Source organism: Emydura macquarii, unplaced genomic scaffold (genome assembly GCF_026122565.2).
Source record: "Emydura macquarii macquarii isolate MOO-44397 ecotype Brisbane River unplaced genomic scaffold, CSIRO-AGI_Emac_v2 contig_1253, whole genome shotgun sequence".
Taxonomy (NCBI): Eukaryota; Metazoa; Chordata; order Testudines; family Chelidae; genus Emydura; species Emydura macquarii.
The window spans coordinates 73746591-73770098 of record NW_027131390.1 but is presented as its reverse complement, the minus strand read 5'-3'; the positions used below and the strand labels follow the sequence as shown (position 1 = coordinate 73770098).

At 44.8% G+C, this 23508-nt stretch overlaps 1 protein-coding gene across 1 annotated transcript in view; it reads right to left on the bottom strand.

The window, feature by feature from the left end:
• Window positions 1-23292, bottom strand: part of SP3 (Sp3 transcription factor) — a 39811-nt gene extending 16519 nt beyond the window's left edge. Inside the window, exons 1-4 of the mRNA XM_067549226.1 lie at window positions 23103-23292; window positions 22694-22818; window positions 22403-22510; window positions 10245-11607 (exon numbers count right to left, since the gene is read on the bottom strand). Coding sequence (XP_067405327.1) covers window positions 10245-11607; window positions 22403-22510; window positions 22694-22818; window positions 23103-23109 — 1603 coding nt within the window. The 5' untranslated portion in view covers window positions 23110-23292. The remainder of the gene's footprint in view (window positions 1-10244; window positions 11608-22402; window positions 22511-22693; window positions 22819-23102) is intronic.
• Between the last annotated feature and the right edge of the window lie 216 nt (window positions 23293-23508).

Here is a 23508-nt window from a genome sequence, read left to right as displayed (position 1 = left end):
CTTGGGTACTGAGGTTGCCCGCAATGTGCGCTCCCCACCCCACATCGAAGGCATCGGTGATTAGGGTTACCGATGGGACCATCTCCCTGAAGGGAACTCCCTTCAACACTTCCCTCGGGTCCTTCCACCAGAGTAGGAAAGTCAGTAGTGGGGTGGGTAAGGTGACTATCCTGTTGAGAGGATGTCTGATGGGGCGTACACGGAGGCTAGCCACCTTTGAAGGGGTCTGAGTCTGAGGCGAGCGAAGCGCACCACGTACGTGCACGATGCCATGTGTCCCAACAGCTGCAGGCACCGCCTGACTGTCGTCGTGGGGGACCTGTGAAGGTCGTTTATCAAGGCTGCCATCGCCTCGAAGTGAGGTCTCGGAAGGAAGGCTCTGGCCTGTGTGGCGTCTAGCGTGGCCCCAATGAACTCTATGCGCTGCACCGGGGTAAGAGTGGACTTCTGCTCGTTGATGAGCAGTCCCAGGTCAGTGCAAGCTGTGCACGTGAGTTCCAGGCTGTTCCTGACATGGGCTCTGGACTTGCCCCGGATCAGCCAGTCGTCCAGGTAGGGGAAAATCTGGACACCTCTGCGGCGCAGATGCGCTGCTACTACTGCCATACACTTCATGAAAACTCTGGGGGCAGACGAAAGGCCAAATGGCAGGGCTGTAAATTGGTAGTGGGCCCCTGCTACCACAAACCTTAGGAACCTTCTGTGTTCTAGGAGGATAGATATGTGAAAGTATGCGTCCTTGAGATCGAGGGCTGCATACCAATCCCCTGGATCTAGGGTAGGAATAATAGATGCCAGGGAGACCATCCGGAATTTTTGACGTCTGATAAACTTGTTCAGACGGTGGAGGTCCAGAATAGGCCTCAGGCCCCCTTTGGCCTTGGGGATCAGGAAGTATCGGGAGTAAAACCCTTGTCCCCTTTCCCCTGGTGGAACCTCCTCCACTGCCCCCAGCTGGAGGAGGGAGCAAATCTCCTGAGTGAGGAGTTGCTCTTGTAGTGGATCCATGACGTAGGGTTGGACCGGAGGAGAGTCCGGGGGGAAGGCCGTGAGTTGTAGTGCATATCCCCTGCGGACTATACCAAGGACCCATCAGTCCGACGTGATACTTTGCCAACGTGCGTAGTACGGCTGTAACCTGTGGGCAAAGGGTCGGTCGCGAGGCAGGGGGGAAAGTAAGAGTACCACCCCCTTGCGTACCATCAAAAAGGCTTTTTATTACTTTGGCCCTTGTTCGAGCCACGGGTTCCCGCCGAAGACCCCGAATGGTTATGGCAGTTGGGCCCTCTGAAACTCTCCCAACCCCTTCTGGGTTGGGCTGGTCTGGGGGGCTGCCTCGGTGGCTGTTGAGGCTGCCGCTGGCCCTGAGGGCGGTCTTGCCGCCTTGCCGCCTGAGGGGTGTAGATCCCCAGGGAGCGTAGCGTGGCCCTCGAATCCTTGAGGGCGGGCAGCTTGTCATCAGTACTGTCCGCAAAAAGCCCAGCTCCATCGAAGGGGAGGTCCTGGATGGTACGCTGGGCTTCTTGGGACAGTCCCGAGGACTGAAGCCACGAGGCCCTCCTCATGGCGATGGCCGATGCTATAGCCCGACTGGCGGCGTCCGCCGCATCGCTGGAGGAGCTCAGGGCTGCTCCCGCCACTGCAGTCCCCTCCTCTATGACCGCCATAAAGTCCACAGTCTTATCCTGGGACAGTGACTGTGGAAGGACCTCAGCAAGCCTCTGCAGCGAGGACCATAGGTTGAGGTTGTACCTCCCCAGGAGCGCCTGGTGGTTGGTGATCCTCAGCTGCAGAGATGCTGTTGTGTAGGCCTTGCGGCCGAAGAGGTCCAGCTTTTTGGCGTCCTTGTTCTTTGGGGTGTTGGCCTGACCCCCTTGTCTCTCTCTCTGGTTGACAGCCTCAACAACCAGAGAGCACGGTGCCGGATGGGTGTATAAGTACTCCACCCCCTCCAATGGGACGGAGTACTTCTTCTCAGCACCTTTGGCAGTTGGTGGGACCGAGGCTGGAGTCTGCCAAAGGGACTTGGCCACCTTGAGCACCCTCTCATGTATTGGGAGGGCTACCCTGGATGGCCCTACCATCCCCGAGGCTCCAAATAAGGGGTCCTCCTCCTCAGAGAGCTCCCTGAGATCTAGTCCCAGGTTACCAGTGACTCTCTTTAACATGTCCTGGTGTGCTCGAAAGTCCTGCCATGGACCCTTGCGACCCCGGAAGGTGACGTCATCGGGGGATGAGGAGGAGGACTGGGGAAGGAGCCCTGTGGAGGGCCCTTCCTCCGGATCAGATCCCTCGTCCGAGGGATGATCCCTTTCTCTGTGGGACGCTGGAGGTGGAGGCGGTGGTGCCCCAGATGATTTAAGGGAGACCGTTGCCTGTCCCACCTGTGTACCCCAAGGGCCCCAATAGGGCCACTGCCAAGGTCCCTGGGGCCATTGTGGAGCTGGCATCGGTGCCGAGTGGGTCACCCAGTGCCGGGATCTGGACCCAGAGCCGCTTGACCGACGCTTGCTCCTGGTCTTTGGTGAGCGGCTCCTGGAACTGGAGGCGGTGCCGTCGTGAGTGGTGCCGGCGGGAGGAGGAGCTGCTCGAGCCCGAGCGTCTCCGTCCTCTTGATGACTTTCGACGGCGCTTGCCCCCTTTAGGTGACCGGGATCGGTGCCGTCGATGCCGGTGAGAAGATTGGGACCGGGATCTGGATCGGTGCCGACCTGCGGAGCGAGATCGAGCGCGGGATGGACTGCACGTTGGTGCCCGGTGAGACGGTGCCGAAGGCGTCGGTGCCGCGGGTAGCGGTGCCGATGACAGCGGTGCCGCGGGTAGCGGTGCCCATGACACCGGTGCCGCAGGTAATGGTGCCGTAGGCGGCGACAGTGCGGCTGGCTTTGCCACAGACGGCGATTCAGGCTGCGCCGCTGTGGAAGGCTCCGGGATCTGCACCGGACTGGGTGCCGGGGATCTGGACCGGTGCCAAGTGCTGCGGTGCCGAGCTGGGCTGTCGAGGGATGAAGGTGTTGTCGTCCCCCGAGAGCTCCTCCATCGACCACGGTCCTGTGGCGATGAGGAGCTGGACTCGGTGCCGGAGCTGGGAGGGGAGCCCGCACTCTCCACCCTCCACGGCCGTCTGGGGGGAGACTTCGACTCCTGTCTCCACCCACCGGGTCCACCCATCACGGGCTTATCCCGAGACGCAAGCCCCAACCTCGGCCGAGGGGGGGGGGGGGGGAACGTGGGCAGGCCCATGATGGCGCGTGCCGCGGCGAACGCCTCCGGCGTCGACTGCCCCTGCAAGGGCTCTACCCCACTCCGGGGAGTTGGGGAGGGCTCCTTGCGTGGAGATGCCGGTGCCGGAGAATCCTCTACGGCACGTGGCTGGGGCATCTCCGGACTCCCCCGGTGCCGGGTCGGCGGTGCGGAGGAGTCCCGGCGCGTTGTCTCCTTTCGGCGCTTTGGTGCCGGCCCCTTGGATGACGACGGTGCCGGCGGAGCGCTCTGCACCGAGGAGACGCTCGGTGCCGCAGATGACCGCATTGGCTCGGGGTCCGGACACAGAGCGGACTCCATCAATATCGCCTTCAGCCGCGCCTCTCTCTCCTTCTGGGTCCGCGGCTTGAAGGCCTTACAAATTTTACATCTGTCCCTGCGGTGCTGCTCCCCGAGGCATCGGAGGCAGCGTGAGTGAGGGTCACTCACAGGGACCGGCTTGGCACATTCAGTGCATGGCTTGAAGCCTGTTGAGCCAGGCATGGTCCAACAGAGAGAGAGAACCCCTAAGAGTTTTCTCTAAACTATGTATAACTGTACTATAACAACTAAGCGAATAAAGAGCTAAGGGTTTGCGACTTGCAAGCAAGAAGCAAAGTTCCAACAACCGTCAACGGGCGGAAAGAAGGAACTGGGGGCTGGTGGGGTCGGCAGTGCCCTATGTACCGCGGCATAGGCGCGGGACTCCAGGGGGCGCCTGAGCCGACCCTACCGGGACTGCTAAGGGCAAAAAAGTTTCGAGAAACTGTGCACAGAGCGCACACACACCTAAATGGGAATGGATATGAGCAATCACTCGAAGATAGAAACACAGATTCCAGGCAGCACTGCTGCCCATTGGCAGCTGGTGACATACTGCCATAACTTAGGAAGCCTTCTAGAGCTGCTTAAATTACACCAAGGGCAACTCAGGCCTCTGGAACAGCCCATCATCACAAGGGTGGAAACCACCTTACTTGACTTTTAGAAGCACAGCACAGATTCCTACCCAATATATTAATTCAGTTTATAGTATACTTTTCAACTATCATTAACTGATGTTTAATTTTACGTTTCACCCATTAAACATTCATCTCTTTCAGAGTTCCACTGAAGATTTGTCAGGGGAATTCAGGCGACAAAACTGGGAAAGTTCTTAAGACCAAAACTTTTGGTATAGAATGACTGGTGGTTCTAACATTCATTTTAAAACAAAGCAGGTTTAAGTAATTTCCACCTTGATTTTCCTACCAAGACCTCTTTTCAAGGTTCTGTATTTCTCCTACACAACACTTACATCCTAAATCAATGGAAGGAATTCCAAGGTATTCCCGCAATACTCACAGGCCTGAACTATCACCCACCGAACTTAATGGAAAGTCTTCCAATGTCTTTAACTGGCTTTAAATCAAGCCCTAACTTATTAAAATCATCAGCTGTTGCATGCGGAATAGAAATCCAGAAGCCTAAACTGAGGTCTTGGTAGGTAAAGTCTTTCATTTCACAATTAAAATAATGAGTATTAAAGTACTGTGTCAATCATCAAGATCAACAAAGATGAAGCTAAAACCATTCATGCAAAGCGTGACACAAAATACCTGTTTTAAAGGACCATGTGTATTGCTTTATCAGTTGGTCATTTAAAATAGTCCTAATAGTACTTAAGTCAGTATCACAATTCATATTATGTGGCAAAGAATACTTACCATATAGTAACTGTGATTCTTTGAGGTGGGTTGTCCATGCAGATTCCTCTCTTGGTGCAGATGTGCCCAGTGCATGCGAGATCAAATTATTTTGAATAATAGTGTCCACTGCGCCCTATGTGTGCCATGAATGTACTCTTGCTCCCCAAAGCTGAAGGCATAAAATGCCTTCACACTCAGTTTGTTCCCCATAAGAATCCCACAGGAGAAGGGGTGAAGGGCAAATCATAGAGTCTGTAAGGACAACACACTTCAAAGAACCAGTTATTGTGAGGTACGTATCCACTCTCTCATCTTCAAGTGATTGTCTACACAGATTCCACTCTTGGTGACTATCAAGCAGTGCTATTGGTGCTCGAATGTGAGTGAATGGAGGCCTGCTTGAAAAGTAACTGTACAACTGTCCTACCAAAACTAACATTCAACCTGGAGGCTTGCACAAGGAATAACGACTGGAAAGGTGTGGATCAAACTCGACGTCACTGTTGTAAGTATCTCTGATGTGGGGAAGTTACCCAAGACCACCACAGAGTCTTGGGTAACTTCCCCACATCAGAGATACCTAGAACAGTGACGTCGAGTTTGATCCACAAGATCTAATCTGTCAAGGTGACTCTTAGTAACAGCAGCAGCAAAGCTGAAAGTAAAACTTAACAGGCAGAAAGCAGGAGCATAAACAGAAAGGGATGAATAGATAAAGGGTAAGCCTAAGCATGTTTGGTGTTGCTTGTCTGAGGCACACCCATAAAACTTTTCTACCTATCAACACTGGAGCAGAAAATTGCTGTTTTGAAATGAATCAAGGTAAAAAAAATTATACTGACAATCCCTTTATAAACTATGGTTCACAGCATTTCACCAGAAATACTAAAAATAGTTCAGTGACATCTAGCCTAAGGGTTACTAATGTATGTATTCTCTTCTTTAATCATTACCAAGATGTTAACATTTTTAGTTTTTTTGACAACCACATTTCATATAGTAAATGTTAGCCCTTAACCTCCTATTTGTTTCAGCCAGTGTATGCAAGCAAGATGCCAGAAAGGTTTTATATTCATAATGTGGTGTAGTCATTGTGAGGGTGAAAGACACCTGGAAAGATATTAAAGTTTATCATTTGGGCAAATATTTACCCAGAAAACTATTTGGGGCCCATTTTAAGTCAAATTTAAAATGACTAGATTATGCTACATTTATGTCAGTGTGATAAGTCTCTGGTGGGGATAGGGAATAAGTCTCCTTCATGAACAGACCACCACCCCTGCTCTCTATTAACCAGCTTGACTCGATTAGCAGATATGAATGATGATGAGCTACACTAGCAGCAGGCACCTAATTCTCTGAGCAACTGTGTATATACATCTACAAGAAGACATTGCTGGGGGAAAAGGACTGGGACTAAGAGGAGAACCAGGATTTTGCTCCTTCTTCAACAGATCTTAAATGAAACAAGCTTTACCTTAGATCATTTAGGAATTATAGCTGAGGGAAACCTTTGGGCCTTTATATTTTAATAGTCAGCAAAATGCTTATAGAATTATACTTCTGGTTTTGTTTTGTTTTTTAATATACGCTGAATTTAACAGATGTGCATTATCAACCCAGATATGTACAGTCCCTTAGATAGAGCTACTACTATTCCAACAGGCTTATCAGTTTTCTTCACATTACTCTTGGGAACCAAAAGTACCATCAGAATACAGAAGAGTGAAGAAACCCTGACCAGAACTGGTCAAGTTGTATTTGCTTAAGAGAGTAATTACCATAAAGTGGGATTCAAAAGTTTGCTAACTCATTTGAGAAGCCTTTAAAATTAGATTATATGCAACTCATCAATTATCTAGAAGTCTTCAGAGGAGCTAACATACACTGTTGGGTTTTTTAAAGCATAAGTTTAAAGTGTCTCCAAAAGCAATGCAAACAACTTAAAGTCTACATTTTGATAAGGAGGAATTATATTATGTGACTGAAACTGAATACTTTTTTGGGACAGCTAAGCAATAATGTAATCTTCAAATCCAAGTTGTGTGCACCTAGCCTCTTCATTACAGTGGGAATGCAATGTGTCATTGGTAAGTGCAGGTAAAGGGAGAAAGCTGCTATAGATCTTTCCTTAAGGTTAATTTCTAGTAAGATCATCAGGAACTGAACCCAAAACACAGATGAGCAAAATACCTTTTTGACAGTATTTGACATATTGGAAATTTGCTGTACTTTGTTCTGCATGCCTCAGATCTAGGTAGCTTCAGATTTGACTGTCTAATACTTGCTTTTCCCCTTTCTGGACAATCATAAGCATAACAGGGTAATATGAGCTTTTGTAAACATCCCAAAACAGGATGTTAACTAATTTAACATGAAGACTTTCCTTCAGAATTGTTCAGTATAACAAAAGATTTTGCATGTATGTAAGGTATTGTATATACTGTTACTGTTGGAAGCAAAAGCAGTAACTGTTTATTGAACAACCTATTTTTCAAGGATAGACACAAACTGTCCATTTCTCACTAGACAACTTATTTTGCAGTACCTCACTGTTTTTCCTTTTGATTCTCCGCTTTGTTTACTCATGAGGCATTTTTGTCTGATGCTGACTAAATCTCTCAGCAGTAAAGATGTCCTCTTCAAATTACCTTGAAACCAAGGTAGACAAGAGCACCTCTTAACAGTACATCAAGATTGAAGGGACCAAAATCTAATAGGATCTACATACTTCACAACTATATAACAGCTCACAGGATCTTATTCAAACTTTACACACATACCAATCAGTTCTGGCCTGAGATTAAACATAAGCAATTTTTATTTTTACGGCAATGCCAAAAGGAAAACCTGAAAGGCGTGAAAGCAGAATACAACCTAATTTTGCCTTCTATGAAAGGAGGAGCTTCAGTTTGTCTAGTAAAATAAAGAAATGCAAAGAAAACTTTTCCCCTCACCTCACCTTAAAATTTTGTAATCCTCCTCATTTGTGGAGGATAGGGATCCTTCCAACAGACCTAAATAAGATAACCTCTAACATGCATCTTATTGATTTACCTGCTCTTGTTCTATTATTTTCTCCTCATCTATTCCTCTTTCATTGAAAAAACTAAGCTTTTTTTCTCCCTTTTTCAGGCCAGAAAAGTGTAATTTCTCCCCCAATCCTAATGGTTATTCCCTATACCTGCTTTATGTGTATATCCTCTAAAATAGGGGTAAATCTATGATATTGGAAAAGCTTCGGAGAATTATAAATAAAAAGAGAGGAAAGGAATACCATAATACAGCAGTAGAAGACCATAGTGAATGGAGACAGTGTTTAGCCATTTTAATACAGAATATCAGATGTGTGTGAGGGAAACCTGAAATAATGAAGGAAAATACTTAATCTGATTCTATCGGTTTGAAGAGACTATATGGTGAAAGTTTCTATAGAGACATGCCCAAATAATACGGATTTAAGTTTTTTTATTTGTGATTTGGGGGGAAGGGGAGGAATGGTGTGGTATGTGCCGGAGGGACAGATTAAGTTCCCAAAAAGTTTAGGAAGGAGGGGAGGAATTTAAACAAAAATCTGCTAATCCATTTATCATTTATCATTATCAGAAAAATAGCAAAAAACCTCAAATGTAATCTCCACTCCACCTCAAATATAATCAGATTTTGCTCATCCACTGGTTTACATACAATTTCCTTCTCCCGTAATCTATTATTTCTGTGAACTTTGATCACATTGTCCCCCTTTACTTACCTCCCTTCCCTAGCCATAGCAGAAACACTCGGTCAGGGAAGGCTTGATGGGTTTCCCTCTGCAGCCATTCAGTAGACATTTAAACGTTAATTGTGATGCACACTATTCCCTTCCTACAATGGCCCAGAAAGCAAGGGGCCAAACTAACATACACTGCCACTATGGCAATCTTCATTTTCCACTCCTTTTGTGCATACTTTTCTCTTTTGGTCTTCGAATGCATTCCCCCTTCTCATTTCTTCCCTCTCACCCAGGATCATGTTTCTAGAACTATTCCAGAAGCAGCAGCAGAGACTACATGACCCTGTACCAAATTTAAAACTTTACAGAAATAAAGCAGTTAGAAATTTAAATATTTATGTAATATAAAATCTATTTTCCAAATGGTTCCAAAAAGGCTTTTTGAAATTAACTCAAGATCATGGATGAGGGCTATACTTTACTTTGTTATTGTTGGTCTAGACAATTTTCCTTAATAATTTAATGGTGCAACAGAACATGGATCTGAGAAGCCCATCTTGACAGGGAAAAGAACTAGAAAAAGAAGTGTTATAGCTTATTATTTTAAAAGGAAATTTTGGATTCCAAATGGAAAAAAAATTTCTGGATACACAATAATAAAAACCATCTGAGCCCAAAATTACCAAGTCTTTGACACTTTGGCCCTGATTCAGCACAGTACTTAAGCACACATTTACCTTTAAGCCCGTGAGAAGTCCAATTGATTTCAATGGGCCTACTCCTGAACTTGAAAAGTTAAGCATGTGTGCTTAAGTCCCATGCTGAATCAGAGCTCAGATATACTACAGTCTTCACGTTTGGATTTTTAATTCAATGCTGGAAAGATGCTTTTCTTAAATAATTACAATTCTTACCTTACCTACGGAGATAAATATCAAACACATTGTAACTTCTGATATCTACAAGTATTAACATGATAAACATTATGCAAATAAGTTGTACCAGAAAGTAGAAGTCACTTGTTCTTAAACATAGTTACCATGTAGGTGTTAAGTTTAACAAAATGGCTGATCAATAATGGCAGAAGTTCTCAAACTGTGATACATGGCACCTTGGAGTCCATGAACATTTTCAGAAAAGTAGGGATGGTATCCTCAGAAGCGCTTGGATTTTCCTATAAAACTTGATCAATTATAGGATGAGGGTCCATGCTAGGAGAAAGGTATGGTAATGGCACTTCTGCTGTGTAAGTCTAATGGTCAGAGTCCCAGTCCCCTCAATTTAGAAGAGAGGTCCTCTGCTTCAGAAAACTTAGAGGCACAGACACACCATTTTAGAAGGTGTTAATGTTGACTCTTTCATTGTGACTAATTGAAAAGTCACAGTAATTTACATTTTAGAGAGTGAATTTGACTACATTCTGCAACAATTGTTTCTTGTGAATCAGCTGTTTAAAATGCTAGCATAGTTTGTTCAACTAACAATTTTTTATGCATCCACAGCAAGAAAATGTAGTTATGATTATCACTGTTCAAACAAACTACATACAGTAAAAACAAAAACAAGCCATTTTCCCCAAAGAGTTAGAGTAAGATAAATACCTGCAGGACTGTCAGCATTTTCTCCTGGGTGCAGCTGAATACCAGCAGAATCTATAGAGTTTACTGTAACTGTCTGCAGATTTGGCAACTGAGCAGTGCTCAGACTAACTGGAGTGGAAGTCAAGGCCCCACCTGCTGCAACTTGACCAAGAGTAAGAGTCTGCACAGGTGTTAGAGTTATCTGTTGTCCAGGTGCATTCTGAATCTGCAGGTTTTGCAAGTTTTGGACACCTTGTACTTGAAATGTCTGCCAAGTGATCTGCCCAGAAGGAGTCACTGTTTGTGCCTGAATTAAAAAAGTTCCAGGATTGAGCTGCAGCTGAAGATTTTGTAGAGCCTGTTGCGATATACCTTGACTTGTTTGCACACCGTGGATTGTCTGTTGCGCAATACCTTGTACAATTTGGGCTTGACTGGTTGGTTGCTGAGACTCCTGAAGTTGTATGTGTTGTACAATAGGCTGTGCTGTGGAGACCTGAATATTCTGGGCCTGTGTGTCATCAGAGACTGATGTCTGAATGTAATTTCCCTGAAGGTCAGAACTGTGTACTTGCCCACTAGTTGTGGTCAAGCTGTTTGCATTTTGTTCCAATATACTTGTACTGTCTATGGTAACAGGCAGTTGTGATGAAGAGGACGTTGGCACAAACAAGTCATTATCAGTGGCAGTTTCTGTAATTTCAGGAGAAACTTGTTCACCAGTCCTTTCAGAAGCGTCTGAACTATCCATGGCCTGTCCAGTATTTATCAAATGTCCATCTGCATTAATGCCTGCAGTCATGGTTTGAGAACCACTGCTGAGTCCCAGAGAATCTAGATCAACACTATTGATGGGTACAAAAGTAATATTTCCTGGTAGTCCAAGAGGGACATTAGCAACTACTTGTGCTTGGCCAGGAAAAGAAGAACCACCGATTGCAACTCCCTGAACTTGAACTTGACCAGTCTGTGATAAGAGATTCTGAATATTAGCTGAAGGTGTTCCAGAGGCAATTATGGTTTGATTAGAGCCAGGAATGATCTGAATTTGCCCAGTTTCTTGATTTATACCACCATTATCAGAAGAGGTTGCAAAGCCAAGCTGAACCTGCTGACCATCTGCTGTCTGGATCTGGGGTATTACTTGATATTGTACGTTAGACACTGTACCATTTGATGAATCTGATCCTGATGCAACAGAAAATATTTGCTGATTTTGCAAACTCTGAATGGGAAGGACATACTGTCCACTTGAAGTTACTGTGGCAGCACCTGGAATCTGTACTATATTACCAGCTTCATCCTTTATAGTGGTAGGAGCTGCAGACAGAACCTCCCATCTATTTGGAGTTCCTGCTAATTGTACAGAAGCCAAATCCCCTGTCTGAGCAAAAACAAAAAAGGAAAAACATTTAAAATGAGATACACAGATCATATATACAAGGACAAACATTCATTACATTCAATACTATATTTTACCAGAGGTTGGTATGCTACTGACATACATGCAATGTAACCCACATGAATAGCAATAGCTGAATCAGAACTACAAAATATGAAGCTTTGTAGGACAGGTAATGCCTAAAGATATCACATTATCAAAATCAAGTCCCACATATGAAAAGACTACATACATTACTCTTTCATTAGAAACAAAATAGAGCTTTTTCAAAATGCAATATTAAGAATTCAGGTTAACATTCATAATGCTTACATATTTGTGTATTCATTTGAATTCCTGAGTTAAAACATATCGTAGTTTAAATATCATATACTTAAATTCCTCCTTACCTGTGCTATTACCACTACAGTAGATTAATGTAATTACTTAAATGCTAGTTTACTTTTCACTATTTATACTGCTGATGTTTTGCAGCTTACTCAACTTGAATAATGAAACTATTCTGATCTCCATTAGTCAATTTCACTTTCTGAATCTCATACCAGCAGTAATGTCAGACTCTTTGGATGCAAGCCCCACAGCGCAATGTTAATCTTTTAATATAAATGCTTTTTATACAAAATTTATTCGATTTATTGTAAGCCTCCTTCCCAATAATGAAACTTACTTTTTTTTTTTTTTTAACCTGAACTGCCTTGCAATGTCAATTTTAGACAATAATTTTTTTTTACATAAAAACTGAACTTGTCTTTTTGCCCTTAGTAGAAATACTAGGAACTACTTGGAAGTTTCCAAGAAAAAGCGTATCTACTATTCCCAGAAGCAAACCCTCTTTATAATTTTAAGCTTTAGGGAGTAGGGAGGAAAAAAGGCAGATCCAATACTCAGACTCCCCCACCCAGCTTTAACCTTTTACCGTTTATCCTGCATTAGATACAATCCTTTCTGCCAAAAGGATAAGATTTAACCTCCTTCAGTCTTTCAACATCATGACTTAAGAGACCATAAGAATTTCTGCCAAGCAATGCAATGCAATGCACCACCACTCTCCCCCTTAGAGCCATATCACACTCAACTCTCCTGTTATGAAGTTAGGCCCATAATTTTGTATCATCATATTAAGTGAATCCTTGGGTGCTGAAATGCTGTGAAAAATATATAGCTGATTATTCTAAAATCAGACAGGACTGTAGGTGTAGGTGCAGATAAGGTATCTATTCCAGCTAAAGGTGCATTAAACAATAGAAGAAATGAAAAAAGTTGTGGGTAAATATCTCTGTAATAAAAGAAGCACAGTGATCTCCTGTTGTGTATTAACTATAAAACAATCATTCTATTATTCACTTTTATTATTCGTTGGAAGAGCGAAGCACAGAACAAAAAAATGACTGAGGATGCAACAAAACCTAACTTAGCGGTCTAAATAAATCAACAAGAAAGTTGTATACATAACAGCACTACTTGCCAAGATTACAAACAGGGCTTAGCTTAGTAAGCAGTAGCGTACTGATACATGAAACCCTTCCCTCCAGCAATAACTCAAGCCAAACCCACCTCCTATGCAATATAGGCGTGCCATGCCCCAAACATCTCTTTTCCTCACACCTTGTCCAGTGGCTTTTGTCTTTTCCTTATGCTGGGAACACACATCAACCTGACACAAGAAGCTCCCCATGTTTCCACAGTCTCTGGGAATCTTTCCCCACTTCCCTCTGTTCAAGTGTTTTGGCTCTCAATGCTCCCACCTCCACTTATGAGGTCTACTGGTTGTGCCAGGGAGCAAATGAGGATCTCCAAGCAGGTGGCTTTGAAGCAGCCCTGCCATATATGATGTGTGGTTGGCTAGTACTACTGTACCCCTTTCAGGAGTCTTAATTGTCTTGCTTACCCCCAAGTTTTACCTCATTTAAAAACTACTTGCTTATAAAATCAGACATAAAAATACAAAAGTATCATAGCACACTATTACTGAAAAATTGATTACTTTCTTATTTTTAACGTATAATTATAAAATAAATCCACTGGAATATAAATATTATACTTATATTTCAGTGGATCACATATAGAGCAGTATAAACAAATCATTGTCCGTATGAAATTTTAGTTTGTACTGACTTCGCTAGTGCTTTTTTATATAGCCTGTTGTAAAACTAGGCAAATATCTAAATGAGTTGATACACTCCCTGGAAGACATCTGTGTGTTGAGAACCATTGGGCTAGCAAGAAACATCTGCTAGCCAAGTGTGTTGCTCCTGCAGCTGGCTCTACCACAGATTACTACATGAACAACAAGGAGCAGAAAAAGGTGAGCTTTTGAAGGAGCTTCTTCTGGCTGCTACCCCAATTTGCTAATGTCAGAGCGGCAGACTGAGCTTCCATAATGGGGACGGATGTTTGACAGCTTTCCCCACCCTCAACTGGTCCTCTGCTATTCCTGTCACAATAAACTTTTCTGTTTTGCCCTTTTCTTATATGCCACAGACTTGGTACGGCAGTTCTTGGAACTGTACCTCGCCATCTCTTCTGAAGGTAACAGCTCCTACTGTGCTCCCAAGCAGTGAAGGGACTAAGTTATGCTAATAATTATAAATCTTACCATTGACCTAAAAAAAAGCAATTCTAATTTAGATTAAGACTACTACTAATTTCAAAGGTTCAATCCTAAATAACTTGCTGTTTGTGTTCAAAGTCTTAATGACACCAGAGCTGTATTTAACAGGGTTCAGAGAGTGATGGTTCTTTATCAACTGCTACTCAGACAGCAAGCAGAATGCTTTGGGGTTGCCCTTTCAGGGGGAAAGGAGCAGAATGTCAGCATCCAAAGGTTCCATGTTAGTTGAAAGAGAAGAAGTGCAGTGTCTGCAGCAGGACCCACCTCCCTGGAGGAGGGAACAGGACATGAGGGAAGTTAATAGGAAGCTGGTGAAAGTCTCTAAGTCAGTGGTACCCAAACTGTGGGACGGGAGGCACAGAAGAACATGTGGGGGGTGTGGCAGGGCCCAGGCTAGCCCCACATGTGAAGCGGGGAGGGAACACCATCCAGCCCTGCTCAGCCCCCAGCCCCACTCCTGCTCCCGGACACGCTCCTCACCCTGCTCCTGGCCTCCAACCTGACCACACCCCGGCTCCTGGTGCAAGGGGGGTGGGGGGGGGGCGCAGAGCAAAAAGTTTAGGGAGTACTGATCTAAGCTGAGCATCAGGAAGTGAAATGAAGCACAGAAATGAGACAGAGCAAAAGCAGCAGCAACAAAGTGGCTGAGGAGGGAGAACCAAATGGTAAACCCACCTGAAAAGGTAAGTGTCCCCTGTGAGTTATCAATGTTTCCAGCACTGCAGGTGGAAGACATGCTACAACTGCTGCCTGCTCTGTCTTTTGATTACTTATTTTATATACTGGAAATTGCAGCAAGTTTGTTACAGAAATGTGTTCACCACTGACGCGAAGTTCTCATTAATGAAATCCCTTCTTATAAGAATGAGGCTCTGTTGAGTAAGTGACTAATTTTGTTTTTAAAAAAAGAGGCTGCAGTAATCCTAAATCAAAAGGTGGGGGGAGGGGAGAATTTGGAGGAGGACCCTCTACCCCCAAGAGGCGACCAATAACATTTGTGGGGCGAGAGTTGATGGAGTAACACCCTCCCCCTCATATAAAGCTACAAAAATAGGGGTGCACACATGCGCGCATTTCAGGATATCCAGTGGAACCTGGTAGCAATCATGGTACCAAGCTGGTAGCTCTATCCAGAAGCAGTCCCACTACACCGGTGGTTCTAAACCTATTTACCATTATGGGCCATATGTGGTCCATAATGTGTTATGTGGGCCATATCCAATACTACCTGTATGGCCCTGAGGATGTCACATGGGCCGCAGCTGTATGCTGACTGGGCCACAGGTTGAGAACCACTGCTCTACACTATCAGTGGCCCTTTCACAATGCGGGGGGCCTTAGTACAATGGGGCCACTTGTGGATCTCAACTAGGCAGTGGCAGCAGAAGCTGAGCACTCAAGGCCACCAACCAACACTGTTTCCCCTCCTAATTCCAAGGTTGCTCAGCTTCCAGTGGAGGAGGGAAGACAGGAACCATATGCTCCTCCTAGTCTGATCCAACCATCTAGGCAGTTCTGTGTGGTGGAGAGGTTGACATGTTTTACCCTTATCCCCTTAACTATTCTGAGTTTCTTGGTGGGTAACCTCCTCTCCCTACCCTATAAATCTCCCAACCACTCCCACCACTGTCTTGTGGGAGTTGCCCAGGGGAATATTACTCACTAAAGCTATGTATTCTCTCCTTGAGTGAGGGACCGTTTCTCTGATCCAACCTCCTCCCGCACCCCACCCCAACCAGGCCAGTCTTCTACTGCAGCCTCTTCAGGCAGTCACTTTTTCCCCTAACTGGCTCTTTCCCCTGTAGTTATGTAATTGTCTCTCTGGGTAGGAAGACGAGAGAGAGAGAATCAATCAAGATCCCATAAATGTTTAAAATTATATATCAATGACCAAGGCAGGTCACTTAACTCATCCTAATCCTCATTTTTCCGCATAAAATGCGCTGAAACAAATGAGCAGTCTATCAAGTTTAAGATTTTTAAAGGAAAAATTCCATCTTGAATTGTTTGAAATTTAATTTTTTTTAAAGCGGAAATCCCCATTTTATAGAATATGCTTAAGAACATATAATTCAAGTGGACAATCTCCTTTAAAGGTCACCTGTAGAGATAGAAAAGACAGATCTGTACTCTTATTTGCTTCTTTGAGATATTAAGCAGGCTAGGAGGTTTATTTTATTTTATTTTTTTTTTAAACACTAGACATTCAAGTCCATCTAAGCTAAGGCCTGGTCTCCACTGAGGGCTACCTTCTGCGTGACATAGTTAGATCAACCTAACTCCCCACTGTAGACACTGCTAGGTTAATGGAAGAATTCTTTTGTACTAATCTTTGAATCTTTTGTAAAAAGATTCAACATTAGTCCTTCATTTCAGGTATTAAGAACTCACATACAAATCTCTTACTTCGCCACTAATGCATCAATACTATGAGAAAAGACTTGTCTTTATGGTCTTGGTATTTATGCATTTAATAAAAATCAAACAGAAAATCTTTTAAAAACCTAACAATCTTAAAAATCAAAAGAAGCAACATGACAATCTTTGACAGGTCATCTTTAAAAGAAAGAGAATGAAAGTTATACTAGTAGTTGAAGCTCCAGGACTTCTATACTTAGTTCTGAGCAAGCACTATGAAAACACTACTAGAACAAGGAACCAATGAGCATTTTAAGATGATTTCTTGTATACCATGTAGAAGAGAAATTAATTATTTATAGCATTGTAAAAGAGGAACTTTCACCTTTAATACGATATAAAGCATACATTTCTTGTTAGAATACAAAATTTGGAGCCTTAAAATCCTCTCATTTCAATTACTATCTTGGTTTTCTCCCCCACCAGTGCTCCTCCCCAAATTCAATTCCAACATGATTTTAAACATATCATCTCATAGTTAGAAGTTAACATTTCATGGTGTTCATATGCTAGAATTCTAGATTTTCAGATGGCATAAAGCACTGATGGCTAGTTCTATGGATCAACCTAAACCACAGTAACCTTAAATTAGTGAGTCCACTATTTTTCAGGAAGACACTATCACCCCACTTTGTCAGAGAAACATAAAACAAAGACCTTGTTCTACACTACAAAAGTCATACCAACTTTCCCAGCCCTTCAATATATTGAAAAACACTGCTGGGGAGCAACAAATCAGAAACTTACTTCAAAAGTTTGCACAAGTAAGAACTAGTATAACTTGAATCAGTGCAGTACATGCAACTCCTAACCACAAGTGGTGCAGTCAACTCTGACAGTTCCCATCCTTTGACCGCTGTCAAATCTGACATCTGTCAGTCAGCTAGCATTCTTATTTCCACTAGCTGAGTACCCTCTCTGCCTCCCACCATATTGCCTTAATTCCCCATATTATCCATGCCTTTCCAAAAATCCCCCTCCAGACATGCTCAAGAGGTATTGTTGGGCAAAGGGCCAACAACACATTTTACAGGAGGTAGCAGCTGGGAAGGAGGGATATGGCAGAAAGATACAAGGGGGATTTTAAGTTGGCAAATCTGTTCACCATTTGAGGTGCACAAAAATGACAGCCTCCCTACTGGAAATCAGTGTAAGACGGTTCTAATGCAGACACAGGGACAAACCTTATGACAATCATAGTGGGCAGTGCGGATGCACTCATTTCAGGAAGGAAAGCACACCACTAATGGATTTTCCTAGTGCAGGCAAGGTCAAAGAGAGAAAATCATCTCTATGCCTCAGATTTCCCATCTGCAAAATGGGAATGTTAATCCTCTTCTACCTAGTGGAGCAAGGAGAGTTAATTTAAGACACACTGATATGTTTGATGAGTAATAGAAATGCCTAAAAATAACAAGGAATTGAAAAACATACTAGCCCATGCTGCCAAGCCCCTCTAAAAGCATGTTTCCCTGTAATTTAACAGAACACATACAATACTATTTTACCATTGCCAACTTTCTACTGATACTTTTTTGAAGTATACCTTACTACTATCTACTACTACAACTACGAATGATAATATAAACAACTGACCAATATTTGCTAAGTTTACATAGTTTATCAAATAATATTGTCCCAACTATAGAGATACCCAAATAGTGCAAAAAAATAAAAAATTAAAATATAATAGAGATTCAATTTATTGGCCCTTCCTTTCCTGCCTTCCTTTCCCTCCACTACAATATAACACATAGTCAACCTGTAGCTCTCTTTGCTAGGGGATGTTGCAAAGGGCAAAACTACAACAGGGTTAAAAAAAAAAGAGCTAGGTAAGTTCATAAAGGATAGGTCAATCAATGGCTATTAGCCAAGATGGGCAGGGATGCAACACCATGCTCTGAGTGTCCCTAACTTCTGTTTGCCAGAAGCTGGGAGTGGATGACAAGGGATGGATCACTCGATGATTACCTGTTCTGTTCATTCCCCCTGAGGCACCCGGCATTGGCCACTGTCAGAAAAACAAGATAATGGGCTAGAAGGACTATTGGTCTGACCCAATATATCCATTCTTATGTTCACTATCTATGCTACAAGAGCTGCACCAGTGCAACCAAGTCAATTTTAAATCTATGTAGTTAAACCAGTGCAAATCCCTAATGGAGATGTAGTTAAACCAGTGTAACCCTTGCATAAAACTGAGTTGGTTGAGTCTAGTTGAGACAAGGACTTATTATAGCTCTTCCCAAGTTCAACTGTCACTTTCCTCTCTTTCCTTCTCCCTCCTCCCAAACTTTGTTTCTCCTTTCTCCTCACCTTCCCTCCTCCCCCCAATCTCACTACAGATGTTTATTTAAATCCAAACAAGCAAAGCTAAAGAATCTATCCAGGGCTCTATGCACTCTTGCCATCAAATAAAAAATATGAAAACCATTGTAGGGGAAAAACAAAAAACAAAAAACCAGACCATTAAAATGTAAAACTATTGTTCACCAAAAAACTGTTAAATCAAGATAATGCGCCTGCCAACACTTAAGCACATGCTCAACTTTAAGCACCCACATAGTGCCGGTGACTTCACTGGGACTACTCAGGTGCTTAAAGTTAAAGTTAAACAAGTGTTCACAGGGTCAGGGACTACACCAAAGTTTCCCCACCTCAAATTCCCAAGAAAGGGAATTTTTCAGTGTGCCAGGAAGGTAAAACAATCTGGGCTGTTTTGGACCAGGTAGAGGTGCATTTAATAATAAAATTGAAAGGCTCTCACAGACCTTGCAGGCAGCTCTTATATGGAAGGGGTTCCAATACAAGTGTCTCAGCTAACCACAGTTGTAGCTGTATGGCATGGGGAGAAAGATTCTCAGGTAACCGAGTCACAAAACATTCAGGGCTTTCTATGTCAAAACCAAACACTATAAACCCAATCCAGAAACCAACAGGTAGACCACAAAGCACTGATGTCAAATACTCCACTTAACAAGTGAATTGACTCATTCTACCTTTGCTTCAGCTTTTGAATGGATTTAAGGTGTAGCCCCATACAGAATGCATTGCAGAAATCCAATCTATAGGTGAAGGCAACATAAATGACAGTAGCAAAGTTTACACTGAAATGATCACAGCCTTCTGGCCAGATGCACATCAAAAAGAGGAATAACTATGGCCACTGCTGCTTTATGGTAATCTAAAAGGAAGTAGAAATTGAATGAGACCCCTTTCCCCAATGCTCCTAATTGAAAACTTTGGTATCAGATGACTACACTGCCTCCCTGGAGGCCAGAGGTCTCATATAATCTCAGCCATCTCATCCACTAGTTTCCCCTACCCACTATAGTCAATAGTTTTATCAGCCCATCTCTCCTTACTAATTCTCTTCATGGCATATATACACATATTGAACAAAAAGATGACAAAAGCACTGCTGTACTTATATTAGAGCATATAGGCGGAAGAGTAATTGCCAAATATTGCCCTCTGCCACCCACTCACAAGGTTTAGAAATTTTACCATATACCCACCAATCATAGCCACAATCCAACATGGAAGACACCACCCCCAACACTTCTATAAGCAATAACCAAGTGAGAAACCAAGCCCTCACTCCCCATACACACAGCACTTCTGGGAAAGGGAAAGGTTCTGGCATTCTAACCAAGGCACCATTGACATGTGAGACCTCTTCTACACTAAACATCTCAGCATTTTGCAAGGGGTGCGTTTCTGGTACTCCATCCATCCCTCAGTATGTATAGCCTGTTTTTAAAAGGTTATCTTAATCAACTCCAATGTTTGCTTCTGCTATTGAACATATCTTTCCTAAACAGCAGCAGAGCAAACTTGCCCTGGTTCTTATCAGTTTCATTGCTGCCCACAATATTCTGAATCCCTGAAGAAAAATCTGACAAGATTCTGGTAGTTTTCACTCTGCCCCAGATTGACTAAAAACAGATACACAGGAATGGTCTGTCTGCAAATTTGGAAAATATTGCAAGTGTCTACATTCAGATTTTTTTGTTTCAGATCAAGTCTTAAGTCCTTCTTAAGTTGGTGGATCTTGCCTAGGAAAGCTATCTATTAGAAAAACAAAAATGAAAAACGCAAATAAGAGGGAAATAGCTAAAGACTTAAAAATGGATGTTGATAATTAAGAATAAGTTATCAGTATTATCTGTACTGTGGTTGTACACCTAAAGGCCCCAATCAGGAATCTAGTCCCTGTTTGTGCTAAGCACTGTACAAATACCACCCCTACCTCACCCCCCAAAAATGCCTGCTCCAAAGAGGTAAAGAAGTGACAGCCTTGTCAAAGTGTACACATGGAGAAAAGCTGTATTAGCACCATCATAGTTCAAATATGTATCTTCATGGCATCTGTTCTGTTGCAAAGCACTGTGTACATTTGACACTATTAATCAGATTTTTAAGGATATTTCACAACCTAAAAACCATTAAAAATCAAGTCTTGTATAATATATTGTGCTGCAAAATAATCTATAGTTAAAATATGCTGTTAAAATGGAGACACACATGCGGTAGTGGAAAGACCACAGGACCAGGAGAATTTTGATCCATTTCTAGTTCTGCCACTGACCTACTGTGTGACCTTGGGCAACTGCTGTAACTCAGTTTTTCCTTGTGTAAAGTGGAAATAATGTTTACTAGCTACTGAAATTTACACACAAAAACACCAAAGTATTAAAAATTAACTCTTTAATGTTTAAAGAATTTAATAAAATCTTGATGGTATCAATGCATTAATACCAAGTTTTTTAAAAGCCTGCCAAACCCATTTATTCCCCAGTGTGTCTTATTCCCTAAAGACTGGGAAAATGTATTTTAACAAATTAATATTTATGTTAAATCAATGCCACTAGATAAACCAGTCCTGAGTAACTTTCCTTACGTATAGTAATAGATGTCTATGTCAATATAGAATGTACAACTTCTGAAACATATTTCTTACAATAAATAACAAATAATCAGAAAACTTAATAATAATCAAAAGATACTCAATTCACTAATGTAATTTGACCAATTAAAAAAATTTAAAAAACTATAAAGTCTCCCCAAGCATCTTGCTATTTAGATGGTTAGAAGGTGTAGGGATGTCTTCCTAGTCTACAACCTGACCCAGCTCCTCATTAGGGGTTCCAAGGTCATCAAGGCTCTTTTCAGAACAGCCAGCACATGAGATAAGAGTAGAAACTTGGTCTATAATTTAGAGTACATGATAACTGCACCTAGGAGCAGTGTTGATACAGGCAGCTAGTTTCCAATGCTCTGATCATTTCTACACAGCCATTTTAGTCTTAAACTGCTTCCTCCCTTTCAGCCAGCCTTCATTTTGTGGTATTGTTCGGTGAAGGGTTCCAGGCTGACAGCTCGAGAGGGGGTTGCGCTGTGCTCAGGTGTAGGGGAGAATCTCTCCGTTTTCTGGGGAGGAGAGAGCGGGATTGTGCTGGTCTCAGGGGCGGGGGGTTGGATTTCCCGCCTCCCCCCAGTTTAAAGCAGGAGAACGCGCCGCTTTCAGAGGCGAGGCGGGGTATTTACCCTCCCGCCTCTCCTGGGAGCCTGGCTCCTCCTGGAGAGGCAGGGGAGCCTGGCGACCCCTCGCTTGGCAGGTCGGCCTTGCCATCGTCCCTCCCCCGGGCGGGCAGTGCCGTGTGTCCCGTCCCTCCCCCCGGGCGGGCGGGCTGCGCGGTCTCTCCCCCCGGCAGGCCGTGCGAGCGCGGCGGGGCGGGCACTTACCGCTCCGGCAGAGTGAGCGGCGGCAGCGGCCTCATCCTCCTCCGGCGACGGCGGGCCGATCTTGCTGCAGGTGGCCGCCAGCAGAGCAAGCGGTGACGGCTGAGTGTCCTACCCACAGTGGGCGGGTTCAAAGAGAGAAGTGGGTGGCGGTTAGTGCGGGGCAGGGGCTCGGGCTCCAGTCCTCAGACTCGCGCACAGGAAGCGGCGGCACCGGCTCCCGCGCTCGCTCCTAACGTGTCACCCGGGGGAGGGGGGAGGAAGGGGCCCCGGCCGGGCCAGGCCTGCGCTTACCTGCGGGGCGGCCGCCCCGGCGGAGGCCGAGGCGGCGCCGTTGCCGTGCTGGAGATAGTCGCTGTGGCTGCTGCTGTCCACGTCTAAGGCAGCCATTTCCTCTTGTTTCACGGGCTTCTCGGGAGCTGCGGGCGAGCGGGGAGGGGGAGCGGAGAGTCACTGACGGGAGAGATCACCCCCTAACCCCAGCGCTCCCCCCGCCCTCCCGCACGGAGCCCTCCTCCTCCTCCTCCTCCTCCCCGCGCTGCTGCCCCTGCCCCTCTTCTCCCTCCTCCCCCTGCTCCTCCTGCTGTTCTCAGTGCCGCTCTCGCCTCGCTCGCACGCAGACGCGCCAGGGCCGGAGGGGAGCGCAGGGCCGGACCAGGAGCGGCAGGGAGCCTCGCTGGCGGCTCGCTCTGTGCGTACGTACCGGTCATGGTGTGAGTGCGAGCGGCTGGCTGGGCGGGAGGCAGGCTGGCTGGCTCGCACACAGGCCCCGCCGGCTGGGGCTAGGCGGCCGCCGCCAGGGACATGCTTATTGTGCTCACGGGCTGAAGCGGCGGCGGCGGCCCGAGCCCACTCCGGGTTTTTTTTCCTATTTTGATTGACGGTGCGGGAAAGCCGAAAGGTGGGGCTTGCAGCGGGAGAGGGGGCCCGGCCGACACCACCACCGCCCGCCCGCCTGCCAGCCCGGAACTCCCGCCCACCCCCAATCGCAGGTTCCCATTGGCTGCGCCGCGCCAGCACCGCCTCTCTCACTGGCCGCCCGGCCTGTCGCTCACCCGCTGGGGGGGGGCCCCCACGCCGAGGTGGCTTCCTGTTTGCTTGGGTTTGTG